This window comes from Rhipicephalus sanguineus, chromosome 5, assembly GCF_013339695.2.
Source record: "Rhipicephalus sanguineus isolate Rsan-2018 chromosome 5, BIME_Rsan_1.4, whole genome shotgun sequence".
NCBI lineage: Eukaryota > Metazoa > Arthropoda > Arachnida > Ixodida > Ixodidae > Rhipicephalus > Rhipicephalus sanguineus.
In genome coordinates this window covers 100,583,267-100,602,452 of record NC_051180.1, presented here as the reverse complement: position 1 = coordinate 100,602,452, position 19,186 = coordinate 100,583,267, and the positions used below count along the sequence as shown (strand labels likewise).

Sequence of the window (19,186 nt, the reverse complement as noted above, 5' to 3'; positions counted from 1 at the left end):
AAAGAAAACGACACATCAAGAGCAAAAGTAACGCATCAACTCGTTTTTATTGTGAATGGATTATACATAAGCACTTACAAAAAGAAACATCTTTGCTAGCCACAGCCACTTCAGTGGGCGCTACGCCTCGCGGGAAACACCGTTTTTTTTTTAAACACGTCTGTAATTACCAATGCATTTAATAGAAATCTGTCGGAGCGATTATAACGAATTCTGCTGAATATAAAAATGAATCTGAGTTATATTCAGTCTACGAAGCATTTATGCACTTGGAACACTCATAAACATTCATGTTCTTGTAAAAGTAACGTGCCTTTTTCCAAACTACAAAAAAAAAACAGAAACACGGCACTAATGAATTACCAAGCTTAAAATGTCGAAATGCGTCTAACTTCTATCTTTACTTTGTTTCCTAATTCAACTTGCCATCACCGTAGCCTAAAATTTATTTACGGGAGTGCTGTCTATACATAATTTAAGCAGTTTCATTGGGACACTGATTTTAACTGTGTTTTTTGTGTTTGCTCATTTACGTTTTGACGTGAGACATAATTCAATCGCAGCTACGAGTTTACCGATAGTGCATCTTTGTTAAACTTGCTTTTCCTGCAGTGTGCCGCAAATTTTCGCAGATAACGCTAGAGGTAAATACAACTGTTGATGGAATATACCTGCGTCATTTACCTCACCGGTATTTAACCGGTACTACATATAGTGACGTACTGCCGTATTTCAGCGCTGAATTTTGTACTCCAACGCTTTTTTTTTGTTGGCTGTTGCTCTCGGGTCCGTCTGCGCACGAATGAGATTTTCATTTCACGAACTACCAGGAGCACGAAAGTGTTATCTAATGCAGTGAGAGGAAGATAAGTAATTGGCCTACCTAGGACAACATCCGGGCACTTTTCTTCGCTCTGAGGGCTGCGGAGTTTCAACACGCCGTCGGGGTATTGGTGGAGAGGGGCTATTTGTCTGCAAATAAGCATACACAAGGGCTAATCAAGGAAGCCAGAAAAAAATAAAAGCACAGTGGTCACGACGGTAGTGATTACACGATTGAGCCAAGTGGTAGATTTTCAAACTACAAACCGTTGCTATTCTAACTATTGTAAAACTATTATAACGCCACGCTCAATACAGATGACAGAAAAAGACACTCACAATTCATCGTCTCCCTTGATCGGTTCCGCTGCAAACACGGAAAAGAACAAAATCATAAGCCAGTTGTAGCAGCAGGCACTTGATACTTTAATTATAGTTAAATCAGCAGCTTTATTAGGGAAACACATACCAATAGGGAGCTAGAGCTACAAGAAAACTAATCCGCTCATATATATATATATATATATATATATATATATATATATATATATATATATATATATATATATATATATATATATATATATATATCTTCTATATCTTCACTAAGTAAGGGAATCAAAAATGTTAAGCTGCGTTCTCTACCGCGCACTGATGGCGTTGGCGCACGCACCGTCTTCTACTACGTAGAACCATTCCAGAATTTCAGGATTATTGACCTTTTTCAGACCTCTCTGTATTTGAACAGCGCTCCCAGTGCGAGTCAATGCCGTCTTTTCTGTACGCGATAATTCGTTTTCGTTTAGTGTAGAAACCAAAACTAAGCAAACAGAAACAAGACCAGGCCTCTAAACAGGAAGCTTCGTTATCTGTAGAATTTAATGAACAGAGATAACGCATGAAAGAGTGCCTAGATGAGCTCTGTGAGTTTCAATTAGTTCCCGCATGCGAGTTTTCCATATTAAAACTCCGGGCTCTGACCGCGGAAGGGAACGCCGTTACCCCAGGGAGGGCCCGTGTTCAAAGGCAAAAGGGCGGGATTAAAAGAAAAAAAAAACTTAATCTCAGATTCCAGAATGAAGCGTATAAGTGAAAGCACGGCGTACTATGCGGGCCTTTTCAAAAGCTGTTGGAGCTTTGGAGAGCAGTTTTCTATGTTTTTTAATTAATCGCAGTCTGCTACCGCTGCACCGCTATTGAGCAGAAGAAATTAACTAGGAAGCCTTAAATCAATGTCGTATTGCTTCGAGTGTAAGCTGCAAAATGCGAGGTTCAGATTGGGTCTTGTCATGTTTGTAATGTGAAGTAAGAGAGAGCGAATGAAAGAAAAAACTGCCTAAGTAAACGCACAAGACGAACTCTGACATGGTGAAATGCGCTCGGTTTTAGTGTTTCAAAAGGCGATAGAAAATGCGCGAAGACTTTAGGGCTGTTCTTATGCGAACTATGTTAACTCAACGAGTCTCTGTCTATCTCGCGTACACACACACACACGCACACACACATGAAAACTAGTTACGAGTGCAAATCTTGGTATTCTTGTCTATTACCTTCCCTGCACGGTGCTATATGCGTAACGTAATTACCAAATAGCAAATTTAGCAATTTACATTAGCACTACGCAAAAGAACCTTACCCCCATACACGAAAGCGTCAGGTGATAACTTGTTTGTTTGAGCAAGTTGTAGTCCATCCAAATGCTGAATATCCTACTCGTGAAGACTATATCAGGCAGTAGCAAATAACACTTTGAAAAGAACACCTTTATGAATTTTCCCGCATGGCCGGTAAAGCTCAGTTTGTCTTAAAATTTCCCCATAACACTTTCCCCATAAAATTCATCAGATCGTTCGCTTTGATGGACATCTGTCACCTTCAGAAATGTTTTCTGTTGAAATCCTATGTACTTGATGTTCAGTAAGAAAACGGAATAAAATGGAAGATGCGCAGTGCTGTATGTCGTTCTCACCCACAGAACTAAAACGCTCTGTTGCATCGTTGTGCATTACATGGCTCCAGGAACTAGCGCACCGACTGTATGCAGTCAAAGGGCGCATGCTGCTTACCAAAGGTCAATGGCAAGGCTCTGGCATTTGGTAATGCATATTACTCAAGTATTGTTCCTGACCTACTTTTCCAAAACGCTGTTGAAGTTATTTTTTATTAGCGTAAGTATTATTTTTCATTTCAACATATATAGGGTTCTCCCTCCAGAAAATTTATCACTCCTTCTTCGGCAAACCGGACTGAACAAAAACTTATGACTGGTCTCAGACAATGCTTTTACGCAGTGACCTTGTAGTGGCGTTAACGACTCTCTCCTTCTCTTTCCTTCTTTCGTGCACCCTTTCCCCTTCCCCAGTACAGGGATGCCAACCGAAGTATATTCCTGGCTAACCTCCTTGTCTTTCCTCTACTTTTCTCTCTCTCTCTCTGTCTGCCGCACAAAATGTGGACCTACCCCGGAGACAATGCAGTTTCGGCTATCTTGGGATGAGCGTTTTTATATAGGAACGCACACATACGCAAGCAAGATGTAGAGAATCCCACCAAGCGACGTTGTAAAATAGCAAAAATATTCAATAGCGAATTCAACATTGGCAAACAAGTACGCGCAAAATAACCCGCTGTGTCAGAATGCGGAAGTGTTATATGTCCGCACAAGAACAGATTGCTACTATGAACGAGGACCCCGCCACTCGCCCGCATTCACCACAAGAGCAACGAAACAAAGCAGATATTCGTGAACATAACACGCTCATGCACCGTGCCACAACATGCATGGGAATTTGCGTAAAGCTTTCAATGTCCGCGCAACAGCGACATCTACTAGACTAACCAACAGTCTTCGTACACCCCGCTCGCCCAACGCGCGTTCACGTACGCACGCACCCACCCACGCACGCACGCACGCACGCACAAACACACACAGACAGACAGACAGACAGACAGACAGACAGACAGACAGACAGACAGACAGACAGACAGACAGACAGATAGGTAGATAGATAGATAGATAGATAGATAGATAGATAGATAGATAGATAGATAGATAGATAGATAGATAGATAGATAGATAGATAGATAGATAGATAGATAGATAGATAGATAGATAGATAGATAGATAGATAGATAGATAGATAGATAGATAGATAGATAGATAGATTACCATTACAATAAAAGCAGAAATGCGTATATTATTGGACGACTTAAAATACATATGCACTATCCCACAGCTTGCTTGCGTTTAGAGCGACTGTGTTGATCAACACAAGCTGTGAAACCGTGACGCAAGCAGCAGTAATCACGCAAATTATAAGAGGACACTTACGTTTGTGTCGCTCCTTAGCGCTGCGGTAGCGAAGCAGAAGCGTCACAAGGAATGCGATGGCCACCAGTCCAACGGCGCAAGCGATGAGCGCCACGAGAATCGGGCTGAGGCTGCCGGGCCACAACGGCTCGGTGAGAGACTGAGAACCGGCCAGTGTCTTGGCGCGAAGCAATGTCAGCGCACTGCGACCCTTTGATGTAACGGCGTACAGCACGAGAGACAGGCGAGCGCCGCTACTCAAGCCGCTCACAGTCCAGGCTGGACGATCTGTGGCATTCACGTGGAGCACGCTCCTGTTGAACTGGTCAAGAACCTGGGTAGCGAAAAGCGTAGGAGGTGCCACAGTCAGCAGTTCTTGTATGGCAGCCAAACTTGACACCCGGACTTTTAGATGCGAAGCTGCTTTTGCGCTGGGCTTTGTCCGTAGTTGTATTGGCGACCGTCCGCTTTCTAAAACGTACCATAGCTATCTGTAACATATTGAGCGCGTGCTCGCGCCAAGAAGTCTTCTTCGTCTTGTTCTTCGACCGCCTTGATGATGATACGTGCAGAGCACTTTAGGGGCCCGGGCTGCCGTATGCTGTCCTAGCTTGGCGTAACGCAGACAAAACCACGTGTGCTGGCACGCACTAGCGCGTTCGGGCATGTGTAAGGGCTGGGTAAGACGCTGTGGCCTCTTCCCCTCACACTCTCTCAGCAATCATGTGATGACGTCGGCAAACTAGATTCCGCAGACGCGCGATGAACCCTTGTGGCGTGCTCCAACAAGAGTTCGGGACGAGTAACAGCAACAGCAACTACAGTGAATTCATGATGTGCTCCACATGCAACGACGCGTTAACATCGGGCAAGGTGCCCGTGATGAACGGAACTTTAAGTCGACCCATACGCTCCTTCGCATCCCCACATTGCTTCCTTCAGTGGGAGATGGTAAAATGTTTCCACCACGCACCTCACGCAGCTTAAAGATAAATTCCTTAAGATGCAATGCGCATACGACAAAGAGATCATCAGCAGTAAATCTGGACGGAGTCGCCGTCTGTGCTGTCAAGCGCGAAGTGCTACATCGGCAGCTACAGTGAATTTTCTCTCCTGCTCTCTATATACGCCTCCCCTTTCCCCAGTGTAGGGTAGCCAACAGGGCTCAGCCCTGGTTAACCTCCCTGCCTTAATTTAATTCTTCTTCTGCTCCTAGCGCGCCTTGACAGTAGACAAATGTCTGTTCAAACAATACTTGCATGTTGTCAACAGAAGACATCACAACTGAAGGCGACGAAGGCACTGCTGAGGTTTTTGAGAGCGAGGAACTTGGCCAAGCGCCTGTGACAGAAATGTCGCGTACCACGCAAAAGTGACCAACTACCACGCAAGAGTGACCGACTGATTCTATGTGTGCTATGCTACCACGCAAGAGTGACCGACTGATTCTATGTGTGCTGTGTCATGTGCTATCTTTCTATCTTTCTCTCTCTCTCTTTCCTCTCCATCTTTAAATCTCCCCCGCCCTGTCCCCATGTGTAGGGTAGCAAACCGGTTGTCCTATGCTGGTTAACCTCCCTGCCTTTCCTTCTCTACTATTTCTTCTTCTCTTCTCTTCTTCTGCTCCTCCTAATCTGAAAACGTATTCGGCTCTAACTTGTTAGATCGTGAATTAAAGGAGCAGTGAGACACTCTACTCTCCGAATGTTGTGATTTATTTTATTGCTGACTTCGTATACGAGTTGGTGCTATACAGAAATATTCGTCATCTTACTAGGGAATCAAGCTGAAGCCCATATTAATTGATATACTCTACGGCAGCTTTAGAGAAATGGGAGCGATAGAATAAACCATTCTCGTGCTAAGCACCTCAACCTCCTACATTACACACCCGGTGCTGCAGCTTAGCAGATGGGCTGCCGTACTGTTGAGCTCGAGGACGCGGTCTCAATTGCCCACCACGGCGGCCACGTTTTTCTGGGGGCGAAGTACAAGAACGCACTCGTACTTAGATTTAGGTGCAAATTAAGAACCCCAGGTAGTCTCCCATGGCGTGCCTCGTAATCATATCGTTTTTGCGGCGTGCAAAACCCGAAGAATTATAATATTACTATTCCTTCAATAGCACGACATTCCTTGGGGGGCGGCATCACATTCAGCGTATCTGTCCCCAAGACAATATTGTCAAATTTTGGAACGAAGTAATTAATTTCAAAGGCCTTTTTGTCGCCAGGGGGTTCCTGGAATAAGTGACCTCCCGCCTTCGCTAACTAGCCACTTAGCAATAAACGTTTTATCTCTATGTATAACTCGTATCTGGTGTGCTACACCGCGCAGTGACAAGGGAGAAGGGGAACGAATAATGGGAGCTTTATATCTAACACGTCTCACCTGAAGCACATACACAGGCGGCATTCCTCCGTCGTCGCCCGGTTCGCACTCTACGGCAAACGCACTGGCAGTTCGGTTCTGGAGGCTGCAGTTGCGCGGGGGATCCGGGTCCCTCGCAGGCACCAGGCTGAAGGCGCACGGCTCCCGCTGCGTGCCGACGTCGTTCGTCGCCCAGCAGAGCAGCCGTTTTCCGAGATCCTGGGGCACGCGGCGGGGCACCAAGGTCACGTGACTCGTGTGACCGAAGCTGGTGAAGTTTGTCAGCGACTCGTTGCCCAGTCGCCAGTGGAAGGACGTCGGGGCCGGCTCTGACTGCACCTCGCAGTTGACCCGCACTGGCTGGTTGGATGCCGCGCCGTACACTTGCGGCTGCCCTCGGCGACAAACAGGTGCATCTGCATAGATGGCCAAGTGAAAAGAGTCAAGTGGAGCTACCACGTGCGGACAAGCCATCACTGCTGTACGATTGCCATTGTAATTACTTCTTCGTGTAATTATACCTCAAAACTTGTTAGCTGCTATCTTCCTTCATCAGATGATGGCCATCCCTACTTCTAGATCAAATAAAGGTGTTCCGTTTTCTGAAGTTCTGCAGTTACGATTTGAACGCATTGTTTCCAGTGGATTGAAAGCAATGCTGCTCTACAACTGGCGGGAAGAAACCATAGTGGACTCAGTTAGTACTTCTGAACTACACGTTTAAAGGAGGACCAACGCAATTTTAATGCTGAAGCTACCAATGGAAACATCGCCGCGCTTTGCGTAAAGCGCGCGAGGCAGGCTAGACGTTGCGTGCCAGGCAATATAACGTGGATTTAGAGCAAGACTTTATTAGCTAGGCTTTATTACCGAAATGGTCTGCCTCATTCAAGCAAATGTACTACAGAATGAAAAGAAAGAAAGAAGAAAGAAAGAAAGAAAGAAAGAAAGAAAGAAAGAATGGAAGAAATGGAGCGAGCGAAAATTTCAGTAAATGGATATGTTTTTTTTTGGAGTTTACTTACACTGGAAGTTCAGAAACAGCGTGCTGCTGGATCCCTGCCCTTGAGAATTCGCCGCGCTGCAACTGTACGGCCCTCTTGCGTTGAGGCGCACCTTCTGGAGCACCAGCGACCGGTTGTTCACGAGGATGCCTCCCGTGGAGTCCGTGAAGAGCTCGCGGTCGCCGAACCACCAGCTGACGTCGGAGACCGGAGGGTTCGCCTCGACAATGCATTCCAAGTACACGTCCTGACCCTCGCGCAACTGTGAGCGTCGCAGGCTTGACGCGAGCCGTAGCGTCAGCTTCGGCGGAACTAGATGTTGGTATTATAGGGAAAAGAAAAACAACCAATCTAAATAGGAATTGTGTAAGTGTTTATCAAAACCACTTACAATATAGTCAGAATGTGAATGCATATGAACAATATAAGACAGTGTTCTTATAGTTAACATGGGCATGCAAATGTTCGTCACATGTATACTCATTCGCTTAATAAAAACTCACAGGGGCGTCTGGGTTATGCATGAGCCTAGCAAGAATGCGAAAGCCATGTGATGTGGCCATCATCACCATCGAAAAATAAGCGGAAGACGTGGACGACCATTATAAGCTGACGGTCACCTTTCCTGTTCGATGAGGAATATAAGGCGTTCGCCTTAATAAGCAGTCAAAACTGCAGATGAACATAGAACGCAAAAAGCAGGTGTGCGAAGAAAAAAAACATAGACGAGGTGAGGAACGAAAGAACGGTAGTCTGCCTAATAGGTCACTGCAATTTAAAGTTTTCATTAATGATTCAAGTGAATTCCGATGCAGTGACTGCTTCGGTCGCCATTGCCGGACTGTGTGTTTCGTCAAGACGGGCCAACACGGTACTGAGGGCAGTGGCAAAAAAAAAAACAGCACTATCTTCCATATAATTTGTACGAGCAACTAAATCGACCCCCTTAAATACATGATCTACGTAGACTGGAGGAGTACGTTAGTTTGGGCAAGTTGGCGCTACATACCGCTTGGTTGAGAGGCGCGAGAGATCGAACTAAAGAAAAACACAAACACACAAGACCAGTGCTAACTAACGACTGAAGGTTTATTACGTAAGCTATTTTCTTTACAGTTTCACGCGTCACCCTTCACTCTACCGTCATCGAAAGGAAACCAATGTATTTGTACACTGTACGTAGCACGTGCTTTCTCTTATTATTGCCTTCTCTAGTTTAATGTTACATTGTGCAGACTTCTAGACCCTGGTTTCACCTCAGCATGTAGGCCTGCGGTAAATCAACACAGAAAGCAACAACGACAACGAAAGGAACAACATGCACTTGTAGGAAACAACATGATCTAAAGAAAGAGAAATAGGAAAAAAACTGGTGCACTCACAGAGGACCTGTAGCCTGAACTCAGCGAAGATGTCAGAGCCGGGGATGAGGTCGTTGTCTGCACGGCATCGAAGCATGCGACCGTGGTGCCGTGCAGTGGGGCGCAGTGCGAGCCAAGACAGTGTCACGTTGCCGTCCAGAGATTCGTTCTGTCGCGCACCGGTGAGCACCTGATCGCCCAGTAACCACGTGATGCGCGATCGAGGGCGCGAGCCGACGGCGCGGCACGAAAGCCAGCCGGTTTTCCCGGCTTCCAACGTGGGGCTCACCGCTTCCACGCTCACCTCTAGCGGTCGAACTGCGAAGAAAGAAAAAAAACATTTTCAATCCGGTATTCGTAAAGGAGCACCTTACAGTTTCTCCTAAACCTAAAGATAGACGATGCTCACAGCAGCTCCGGTGTCAAATTCGTAAAGATATTTAGCAATGAGAGACCGTAACATTGTGTGCGGTGTGCTTCCGCTTAAAAGATGACAGGGCAGCGGCGATGGTGCTGGCTGTGCGATGACGCAGCTGCTGCTCGCGACAGCCACTGAGTATGCTTATCGACGTCATAAACAGCCGCGAGGGAAGATCGTTTGCACGCGGAGCGTTAGGGAGCACTACAGCCACGGTGCGCATGTCGGCATGTCACGTGATTTATTTTTTACAGCAGAGCTTTTAGGGTCGAGGTTTGCCGTGTGTCGTAGACCAGAAATTATCGTCATGAACCGGCACGCGCTCCCTTCTTCATCGCCTTCCTCTTCTGCTTCGCTCCCGGCACAAGTGCGCCATTTGTCCGGCATGAGATGCAATAACTCTGATGTTGTTATGGGCGAGAGATCTAGTACAGAGGGAGAGAAAGAAAGATACAGAAAGAGAGAAATTCTTGGCGAGGCGAGATTCGAACTCGCGTCCCCACGATCCGAAGGCGAGCGTCGTAACCACTCGGCTATCGAGGTACGCTAGCAAAGCATAGCAAAGCCTTGTATTGCGTAGTATAACAAGAGGGTGGGAAAGGAAAGTGAGGGGGGGGAGGATGGAAAGGAGGAGCGCAAAACCAGTGCAGAGAGAGACAGAAAAAATGAGAAAGAGGGAAATAGAAAGAAGGGCAAGAAAGATAGAAAAAGGTAGGAGGCGAGAGAATGACTACAGAGAGGGATAGAGAGAGAGAAATAAACACAGAGAAAGAAAAAGAAAAGATAGAGAAAGGAAAAAAAGAGAGAAAAGATAAAAATACCGAGAAAGGGAAGAAAGAGAGAAAAGATAGAAATACCGAGAAAGAAATAGACATGGAGAGAAAGAGACAGAAAGACACACAGACGCACAAAAAGATGGCGCAAAGAGAGCAATCATAGCCCTGGATAATTCAGTATAGCAAGGGGTGGGAAAGAGTGAGGTGAAAGGGTAAGAGCTTAGCCAAACCAGGAACAGCTAGGTGCCCGCCAGCGCTGCTATGACCTAACCTTGGGTGATTTAGTGCAAGCTGAGCTAATTCTTTATTTCGCGGGAATGTGGAGTTTGCGGGCATCTGCAACTAACTAACTAACTAACTAACTAACTAACTAACTAACTAACTAACTAACTAACTAACTAACTAACTAACTAACTAACTAACTAACTAACTAACTGGCATATTTATCTTTATCCTAAACGAAAACCATGCTTTATGGGAGGCCAGCAGCAGTCAGTATAAGCGGCGCTGATGTAATACTTTAGACAAAAGCGAATAGAGTTAAGCAGAATATGAGTGCACTAAAGTAAGAACTTCGGGGGGTATGCCATTCTTCATGTTTATGAACTCGTTCTGACAACATTCAGGCTGCTTTGAACAAGTAAGCACTCCAAACGATGCTTGGAGGGATACGGCCGCTCCAGTTGCCGTTTCTCCCCACATACGTTCTTTTTTTTTCTGCTGAAAGTGCACTTGCAGGAGAAATGAGCCATCGAAAAAAGAATGCAGAAAAACTCGAACGGAACGCAATGCGATTTGCGTAGCCTCTTCAGCATTCGCATTCCTTAAGAGGTGAGGATTTCCTGCTCGTCCATGTCGTTCTTTTCTGTGCAGCACGCACCCCCCTACTCGACTTCTGTTGCGAGAAAATAGATTACGTACTACCTAAAAAGAATTATAGGAATATAAATGCTGTTTTATATGAACATCTCGTTGCAGATGACAAACAGCTAAAGTAAGGAAACAAGATAACGAGGAAATTAACGCTGCAAATAAACAGCATCCGCAGAACTCGCTAAGGTAAAGCTAAATGTGCCGTTTGACCGCTTCTATGTAATTTGTGTGGTTCAGTTGTATAAATCGATAGCGTCGTGAGTTCTTTTTCTTTCTCTTTATGCGAATGTAAACAAACTGTGGAGAGAACTAGTCTGTCTTAGAATAAGTATTTGCCTGCACGCATTTTATCTGGAAACCTTAGAACACTTGGATCCAGTTTTACAAAAGTATGGTGTTAATTCAGAGGGAGAAAGAATAGAGGTAGGAGGAGGAGATGGCGATAATGTTTCTCGTTTATTCATGAGCTCGTGGTGTGGATATATGCGGACAAGTTTGAATATTTGAACTTTTGAATAGAGAGAGAGGGAGAATTAAACTTTATTGTCTGACCAGGCGCGCGTTCTCTTCGCCCAGAGGTGGGTGAGTTCCTTATTCAAGGTAGCCATGGCTTGCAGCTGATGCCAGAGCCCTGAGGACCAGCTCCGACTGGTGGACAACTTTTGAATAAATATTCCTAATTTATTCGTGTAACGCCTAAACTGAAGAAGAGCCTTGCTGCTACGTCGTCTGGCATATATAATCGAATTCGTAAATGTTTAGTTACAATGGCGGAGTCGGAGTAGCCGATGTACTCCGCGAGCGAGCGCTCTACTCGGTCGTAGAGCGATGCGATAGAACAAGGCGGAAGCGGAAATTTAGTCTTTCGGATGCCGAATTAACATGTATACCGCGCGTGTTGTCAGTGGCTTCCCCTGATGAATTATGTCGAATTTTCCTGTGCCACAGTTTAACCGTCGCTGTCACTATCCGATGAATCGCTCGTGCCGGAACGGAGCTTTCCAACTTGGAGCTGTCACTGCAGAATGGCTGAAGCAATGTCACACAATTTGCCGAGTCGCCTATGTCGTCCGCCATTACCACGAAAACTCGCAACTTGCAGCAGCACCCAGAAGCAGGCAAAAGTGTTGGCGGAAGTGCGTCACGCAGAGTTCCGGTACACTCCACCGATTGTGGCGGTGCAACTTTTCTTGCTCCACGGGGGGGAGTGACTCTGAATGCACTCCGGCTATATCATGAAGACACTTGCTGACCCGCCACGGTGGTCTAGTGATTATGGTGCTCGACCGCCGAAACGAAGGTTGCGGGATCGAATCCCGGCCGTGGTGGCCGCATTTTCGATGGAGGTGAAAATGCTTGAGGCCCGAGTACTTAGATTTAGGTGCAGGTTAAAGAAACCCAGGTGGGCGAAATTTCCGGAGCCCTCCCCTACGGCGTCCCTCATAACCATATCGGGGTTTTGGTATGTTAAGCCCTAACAATTATTAGTATTATTGTAACACATGACTCCCGCCCTCGCTCTGTCGTTGGAACAAGCTTTCTCCGAAACAAGCAGAAAAACCCAGTTGCGACTCTGTGATTTGATTTCAACATTAGACTTGTCATTGAACACTTTTCCCCACGAAATTCTCAATTGCTGGTATCATTATTTTCCTAATGATGCCCTAATAATTGATCGTTACTTGCTGACGCGCGTACATCACGGGGTGAATAGTATCACGAGAGAGAAGTTGATGTTACATGTAATACTCTGGATGTGCTAAAATTGTAGATGACGTGTTCTCATAAGTGTACAGATCACTCGCTCTTTCTTAATTTGTAACCTTTCTGCAAAATACTGGTAACCGATTTCTGTCGCGTAGTACTTAGCACACCAAAGCCTTTCATCGCAGCATTTGTTCTGGTAGCATTTTCTGAAGAGCTGATGAAAGACTGTGGGCTTAATGCTCCCATGAGGTGAGCACATCAATGAGACATTTCAAAAAACAAAATAGACTAGAGGACACCTCGTTGGTGGCATCGCTTATGAATGGGAAACATGGGCCACTTGATTTTAAATGCATGTACAATTCGTAGTTCGAGTGCTCCTATGAAGAATGAGGGACTAGCATTGCTCTTTCATTGACGTGATACGGGGAGACAGTGATGTGCGAATAAGGCACCAGCATCCTCCTGGCTGTTGAGTATGGCGAACGTACCAAATATGAAGATATTAATTTACATTATGGAAGTGGCCCCAGGAAGTTAAACAAATTGTGGTACGAGCAACACATAGGTTTGCCGCCCCATAGAAATTAGAAAATATCAGAACCTTGTTGAAGAATCACTCCAAATATGAATAATACAGTAACATAACGAGCATCACTCATATCAGAGGGTAACACTTACAGCACAGGCATAACATAAGTTAACATAACGACTGACAATCACGTGCATACACATCTTCACTTACAATTCATGTCAAGCGTCACAGATGTTGTCAGTGGTGACGTAAGGTTGGAGTTCGAGGCCTGACACACTAGCACGGCCATCAGATCCTGCCGCCGCAGTACGAACGGCCCGAGCGCACTGCGGCGAACGCCCGGCCGATGTTCAGTGAGTACGCTCTCCAGTGGCACGCTCTCTCTCCACCAGGTGACGCTGGGCTCGGGAACCCCTGAGGAGAAAGAATATCACCCGTGTACGAATACGTGGGAGGAGTCATCACCGGTTAACTCGTCTCACGTATACCTATTGCGGGTGATGGCTTTTCTCACCTTTAGCAATTGTATTCTAGTAACCAACATCAAAGATCTAGCATGTCAAGGACGAAAACTAAACGGCTGCTGAATTACAGAAAAAAGAAGACACCACTGTAGTGAGCACAGCTGGACTGTGACACGGACCCGCCACGATGGTCTAGCGGTTACGGTTTGCGCGATCGAATCCCGACCGCGGCGGCCGCATTTTCGGTGGACGCGAAAACACTTGATGCCCGTGTACTTACGTTTAGGTGGACGGTAAAGAACCAGGTGGTCGAAATTTCCGGAGCCCTCCGCTATGGCGTCCCTCATAATCACATCGTGGTTTTGGGACGTTAAACTCCAACAATTATTATGGACTTTGACACGCGCACCCACGGGTTTCGCGCCCTAAGCTCACGGCCGCGGGTTCACTTTCCGGTCTCGGCGGCCACATTTCCATCGAGGCGAAAATGCAAGAACACTCGTGTACCTACATTAGGTGCACGCTAAAGAACCCCAGGTTTTCATATTTTATATGTCGAATCCACTACGGCACGCCTAATAATCATATCGCGGTTTTGGCACGCCAGACCCCTGAAATGAATCAATGAATGAATGACGCTCATATCTGGTTGTTCTGTTAAATTGTGACCGCCAAATAAATGTTCAAGGCAACCGACGAGTGTGTTCACCAGTACCATTGTAATGCGAGTGTTCCGTTTTGCTTGGCACAGGTTCGCTCAATAATTCGCTCAACCTTTCCCGTTTTGAATTTTGTATTCATCACCGTCGCAAACACATGACAATATAATCAATTTTGGTTACCCACGTCTATATGAGAACCTATACTCACTTTTATAACATTTAAAGAAAATTGGTTATAAACTTGATTACTTGAGTCAGATTTAATTAAGACGGTGCTGGGTTAGAGCAATCAACCTTAGTTGGCACCAGCCATGTAGACAGCACAAGTACGCGATTGGAAACTCACGACAATGATTCCCAGAAATTATACTTACACTAGAGCAGCACTTCATAGATATAAAAGATGACAGATATCTGAGAATAATTCTCAGTCATTATACGTTGGCTTGGTTTGTCTACGGGTTAGCCTTGCTCTCCGCCTTAAGCTCGTATAAGTGCCCTGGCGTATTCGCCTATCAGCATCGTCGACATCATCGACAACGCCGCTGCGATGAAGTGGCAGTCCAGGTAATCACTAAACATCTCATGAGTAAGTGATAAAAGCTTTTCAGTTCACAGATGCTGCAGGTAAGCAGGTAAGGGCATAGAAGGGCTGCATACATAGCTGAGTCTTAACGACCGCGCACCAACCGCCTCGGGAGCGGTAAGGCGTACTAAAGCGAGAATAGTTCTCCACATGGATTTCAACTCGTCACGTATATATAATTAGAGAATACGTGATCACATGCATTTTAATGAATCTAGCTTTGGCATTATGTTTAGATAACGTTATGCTGCGCATATACTGTGCTGTTGAAACCTTAAAGCCGGATTCCTTACCTCAGTTGTGAAGTTAAGTTATGGTTGTCAAGGTGACTTTCCTTGCCGTGGAAGGAACTGAAAGAACTTTACGAGTATATTATGCAGAATGCTTACTGGCAGCATCCGTGCACTGAAAAGCATTTAATCACTTTCTCATGACATGTTTATAGAATACTTGGACTACCACCTAAGTACCTAATCTCAGCGGCGTTCTTCACCGTAGCTAAGATGCTATATGCATTCAATTTGCATATTCGCAGAGCACAAGCACACGTCTACGTTCGCAGGTGCATACATAATGCAGCCTCCGTCACGAATATCTGTCGACAGCGCCTTTCAGGAGACGCTGGTAGATAATTTATGAAAGCAATAAGTTCTCTTGTAGTGGTGCATCAAAACAAGGCGTACCGCGTAGCGCAATCCTCCGTAATGACATAAGGGCCCGCGTTAAGCTATGCAGCTGTCATGATGAGCGGGGTACGTTAATCTGGTGCGCGGTGTTTGTGGACGACGACGAGACACACAAAAAGGTGAAATCGTGACGCCGATGCTAAGCCGTCGACACAAACTCGAACAGGAAGACGAGGTGTGTGTTCGAGAAAGGAAGCAGTCGCAGGCCCAAGCACTCATTGGGTCCTGGTCCCGAAGCACACCGCCGCCTGCTGACTGCACGGAACTCGCTCCCTTCCGCTGGGTGCTCCAGTAGCTGGCGCCGGTCCGTTGTGCTTGGGCCCGCGCGCGTTCCAGACCCGGGCCTTCAATTGGCGGTCCGGGACGTGTTTATTCCACATCTACTCTGACGCCAGATTCACCCCATTCATGCCTGACTCGTCTCTGCCGTCGGCGTGAGGTGTTCCCAGCGGCTCATCGACCAGCCAACAGCCTTCGACCATCACACGGTGACGCTTTACAAACCTTGCTAGTGCTGTGGGGGACTACGTTGTGCGTTAGAACTTAAGTGACGCGAGAACGTGTGTCGGTATTATATGACTGTTCTTCGTTGTTCCCATTTAACGCGCTAACTTTGCCATCATTCTTTGTGGCATAAAACCGTTATCACTCCAGTTGCAAATGTCTTCGTTAGTCTCGGCATCAAATATTTAAGTTGCCGTGATTTCACGAACCTTTCCTTCACAGCGGCCTAGTGTAGTGTCCTTTTATGTTCATCTAGTTTTCGCCATTATTACATCGTCAGCTTTATCTGTTACTTATGCGATGATATGTCTGCATCGCGCCTGCGTACAAAAACGTTAATTGAAAACGGAATTCATTATCCATGTAGGCGGCACTGCGCCGTTGCAATCGAACATAGACGAGACTTCTGAGAGCAGACTAGGAGTGCAAGCACTAAAATCCATGTAGCGTTTTTACGCTTGTAATGCGAACACAGTGTAGACTCCGGTGCACATAACCTAACCTTCTCATAACGGACATGTTCCGTGTACATCAGCGCTGAATAAATACGAGCCACGTGTAGTATTTCACCAAGGCCTCTTTCGTTTTCAATCATCTTTCAGCAGTTTATGAGAAACCCGAATATGCACCGTCAAACGTTTCGCACAGCAAAACAATTACCTCGCTTTGTCTCTGATATTGGCCAATAAGGCTAGGCAGACATGAAGTCCTATAAAATTTCCTGGAATGAACCGATTGGAGCAGTTTTTACTGGTGCTGTGATCGGGCCGGCTATACCCGAAAAGGAGGGAGGGGGAACATCTGCACAGGTGTGCGGGTGCGCATTCCTCGGCGGCTGTGTCCACGCGTGAACCACGCCAAACGCGTTCTCCATACATTCCTTGGAGTCTGCCGATGCAACGTAGCCGTCACCTGACTGGCCTTTCCTGCCTTGGGATCTCCGTGGAAAACAGCACACTCGGAGGGAAAAAAAAGGGGGTGGAGTCGAAGAGAACAAGGCCGGTGCAGGTGCCTTACCTTGCAGCCCGGCGCCGATTGGACTGTGCGTACCTGAACTACGGGCCACCTTGCCACCTTGCTATCAGCCACCACCAAAGAGGAGGAGGCCACTTTCAAGAACGGGAAAGGATCCGTTGTAGTAGCGACATTTGAAGATGTCTCTTAATCATCAAAACTGACTGTACATTTGTAAATACAGTTGTTTTGAAAGAAAAGTGGTCCGGAACGTCGGGCCCACGCTCAAGATCACTCAACCCTTCGTGGTGGCTTCGGCATCCACGTCCCAGTCGCAACAATGGACAAGCAGATGCGTCTCGCTGTCAATATAAATTGTTGACCGTTACAGCAACACGTGAGTGACCTGCGCGGCCCTTCTTTCTTTGTTGATGCCGGTCGGAACCGCTAATACGCTTTCGAGTAACAGTGCTGATGTTATAAAAATTAAAAGAAACTCAGCGGGCGGGACAGAGAACAATGGCGCTCTTGGCGTTGCGAACAATGAACAGCGGCTTCCTAACAGTGAGCACTCAGAAACACGTGTCTCTTCACGCCTAACACTGGAAACACAAAAACCACCGCACACTGACAGTCATTACAGACTGCCTTGTTCGAGGCCACCATGAGATGAAAGTGAACTCGAAGTACTCACGAGATGAAAATATAGCTACGACAAGCGCACCGAGAAGGGGAAGGTTGGGGGAGGGAGAAGAAAGGGGTTTACGGCATTAGGACAAAGGAAAACCACGGAGATAACAGGAATTATGTAGGAGCATAGTACGTTGTGGCGAGAACACATGTATTAAGACTGACAAGAGACTACGCCCGGGCAGGTCGATTAATTGATGCCTCTGGGGACAGGGACGACGAGGCTTTAGTTGGTGCGCCTGTTTCCTGTTGTAGCAGGAGTGACTACGGCACATCAGAGCGGGTCGCTCGGTGCGCTCACCGCAACATTGAAGAAGTAAAAAGAAGCGAGCATTAGAAGATTTCAAGCCAGTTTAAACCAGCGAACCAAATCGCAGGATTGGGAGTCTACAGACAACAGAGCCCGGCCGAGAAACGACTGCGTCGAGAACGGTAGTGGTGGTGTCACGGCAGGAAAAAAACGCGGCTTATGTTTAACTCTGGCGCGGTACAGCGATGTATCGTTTCAGCGACAAATGTGGGTCGCGCCAGAAACCTCCGAAAGCAGGCGATGCGTGTTTTTACTTTTCTACCGGCATTTTAATAAGTGTCCAGAGGTGACGGTGGCTTTTATTCCGCCGTACCTTTTGTGCTCTAGCGGGGCTTTCAGACATTCACTGTTTGGGTTGCCCGCCGTAAAGGGATTGCGCTAACGAGCCTGGGTGTTGAGGATGCCCTCTCCAGCGTCGGTGAGCATCTACGCTGTCCCACTCTTCTTCACGTCGGCGGGCTTGGGTTGTAATCGAGATGAAAGAGGATGGCCCCGCCACGCTGGAGTCGAGCGCTTGCGCGAGCTATTGTTTAAGAGGTGACGAACACTGCTCTTCCACCGATCCCCGCCTTCCACTGTGCGTAAGCACCCTGGCGGCGGAAAGTTCCAGAGTCGAGCCTGCGATGAGAATTTATGGCTTTCTTTTTTTTTTAAGTACGCTCCCACGTGTGCCGCTTGCCGGTGTCAATTGCGCGGCGGCAGTCATAATTTAGGCTCCTTAGTAAGAGAGTCACGCTATCAGTTAAAGAACGCATCCATCCTACACGTACTCGAATTATTCATTAAGTGAAGGCGTGGCTTAATAAACCCCTGCATTCGCAGAGCACACATGATTTAACAAAGTTAGCAAAAGAGATGACAAGCTTTCTAGCATTTTATCGGATCTCATTTGGGAAATTTTTCGTTAAAGAGCACGTGTCACTGAAATTTCTGGTGCTGGGCGTCGGCGAGTGTTGTGCATAAGCGAAAAATCGCAACGGACGCAAAGAATAAAAATGAGGGTTCAGCGGTAGGAACCCCGTTATTCCGCGTGGCAGTCAAGTATCTTACGACAGAGCACACCGTGCTTTAAATGTTTCGGAAAAGTGCTATACCCGCGTCGTCTCAGGCGAGATGTGGTAACAGACGTAATATACTAGATCGTAAATCAATCG

At 46.6% G+C, this 19,186-nt stretch overlaps 1 protein-coding gene across 1 annotated transcript in view; it reads right to left on the bottom strand.

Annotated features, from left to right (window-relative positions):
• LOC119394877 (nephrin) overlaps positions 1-19,186 on the bottom strand; it is a 278,061-nt gene that overhangs the window by 2,944 nt on the left and 255,931 nt on the right. The window contains 7 exon segments of the mRNA XM_049416006.1: positions 884-972; positions 1,162-1,189; positions 4,154-4,466; positions 6,524-6,918; positions 7,528-7,818; positions 8,889-9,185; positions 13,387-13,590. Coding sequence (XP_049271963.1) covers positions 884-972; positions 1,162-1,189; positions 4,154-4,466; positions 6,524-6,918; positions 7,528-7,818; positions 8,889-9,185; positions 13,387-13,590 — 1,617 coding nt within the window.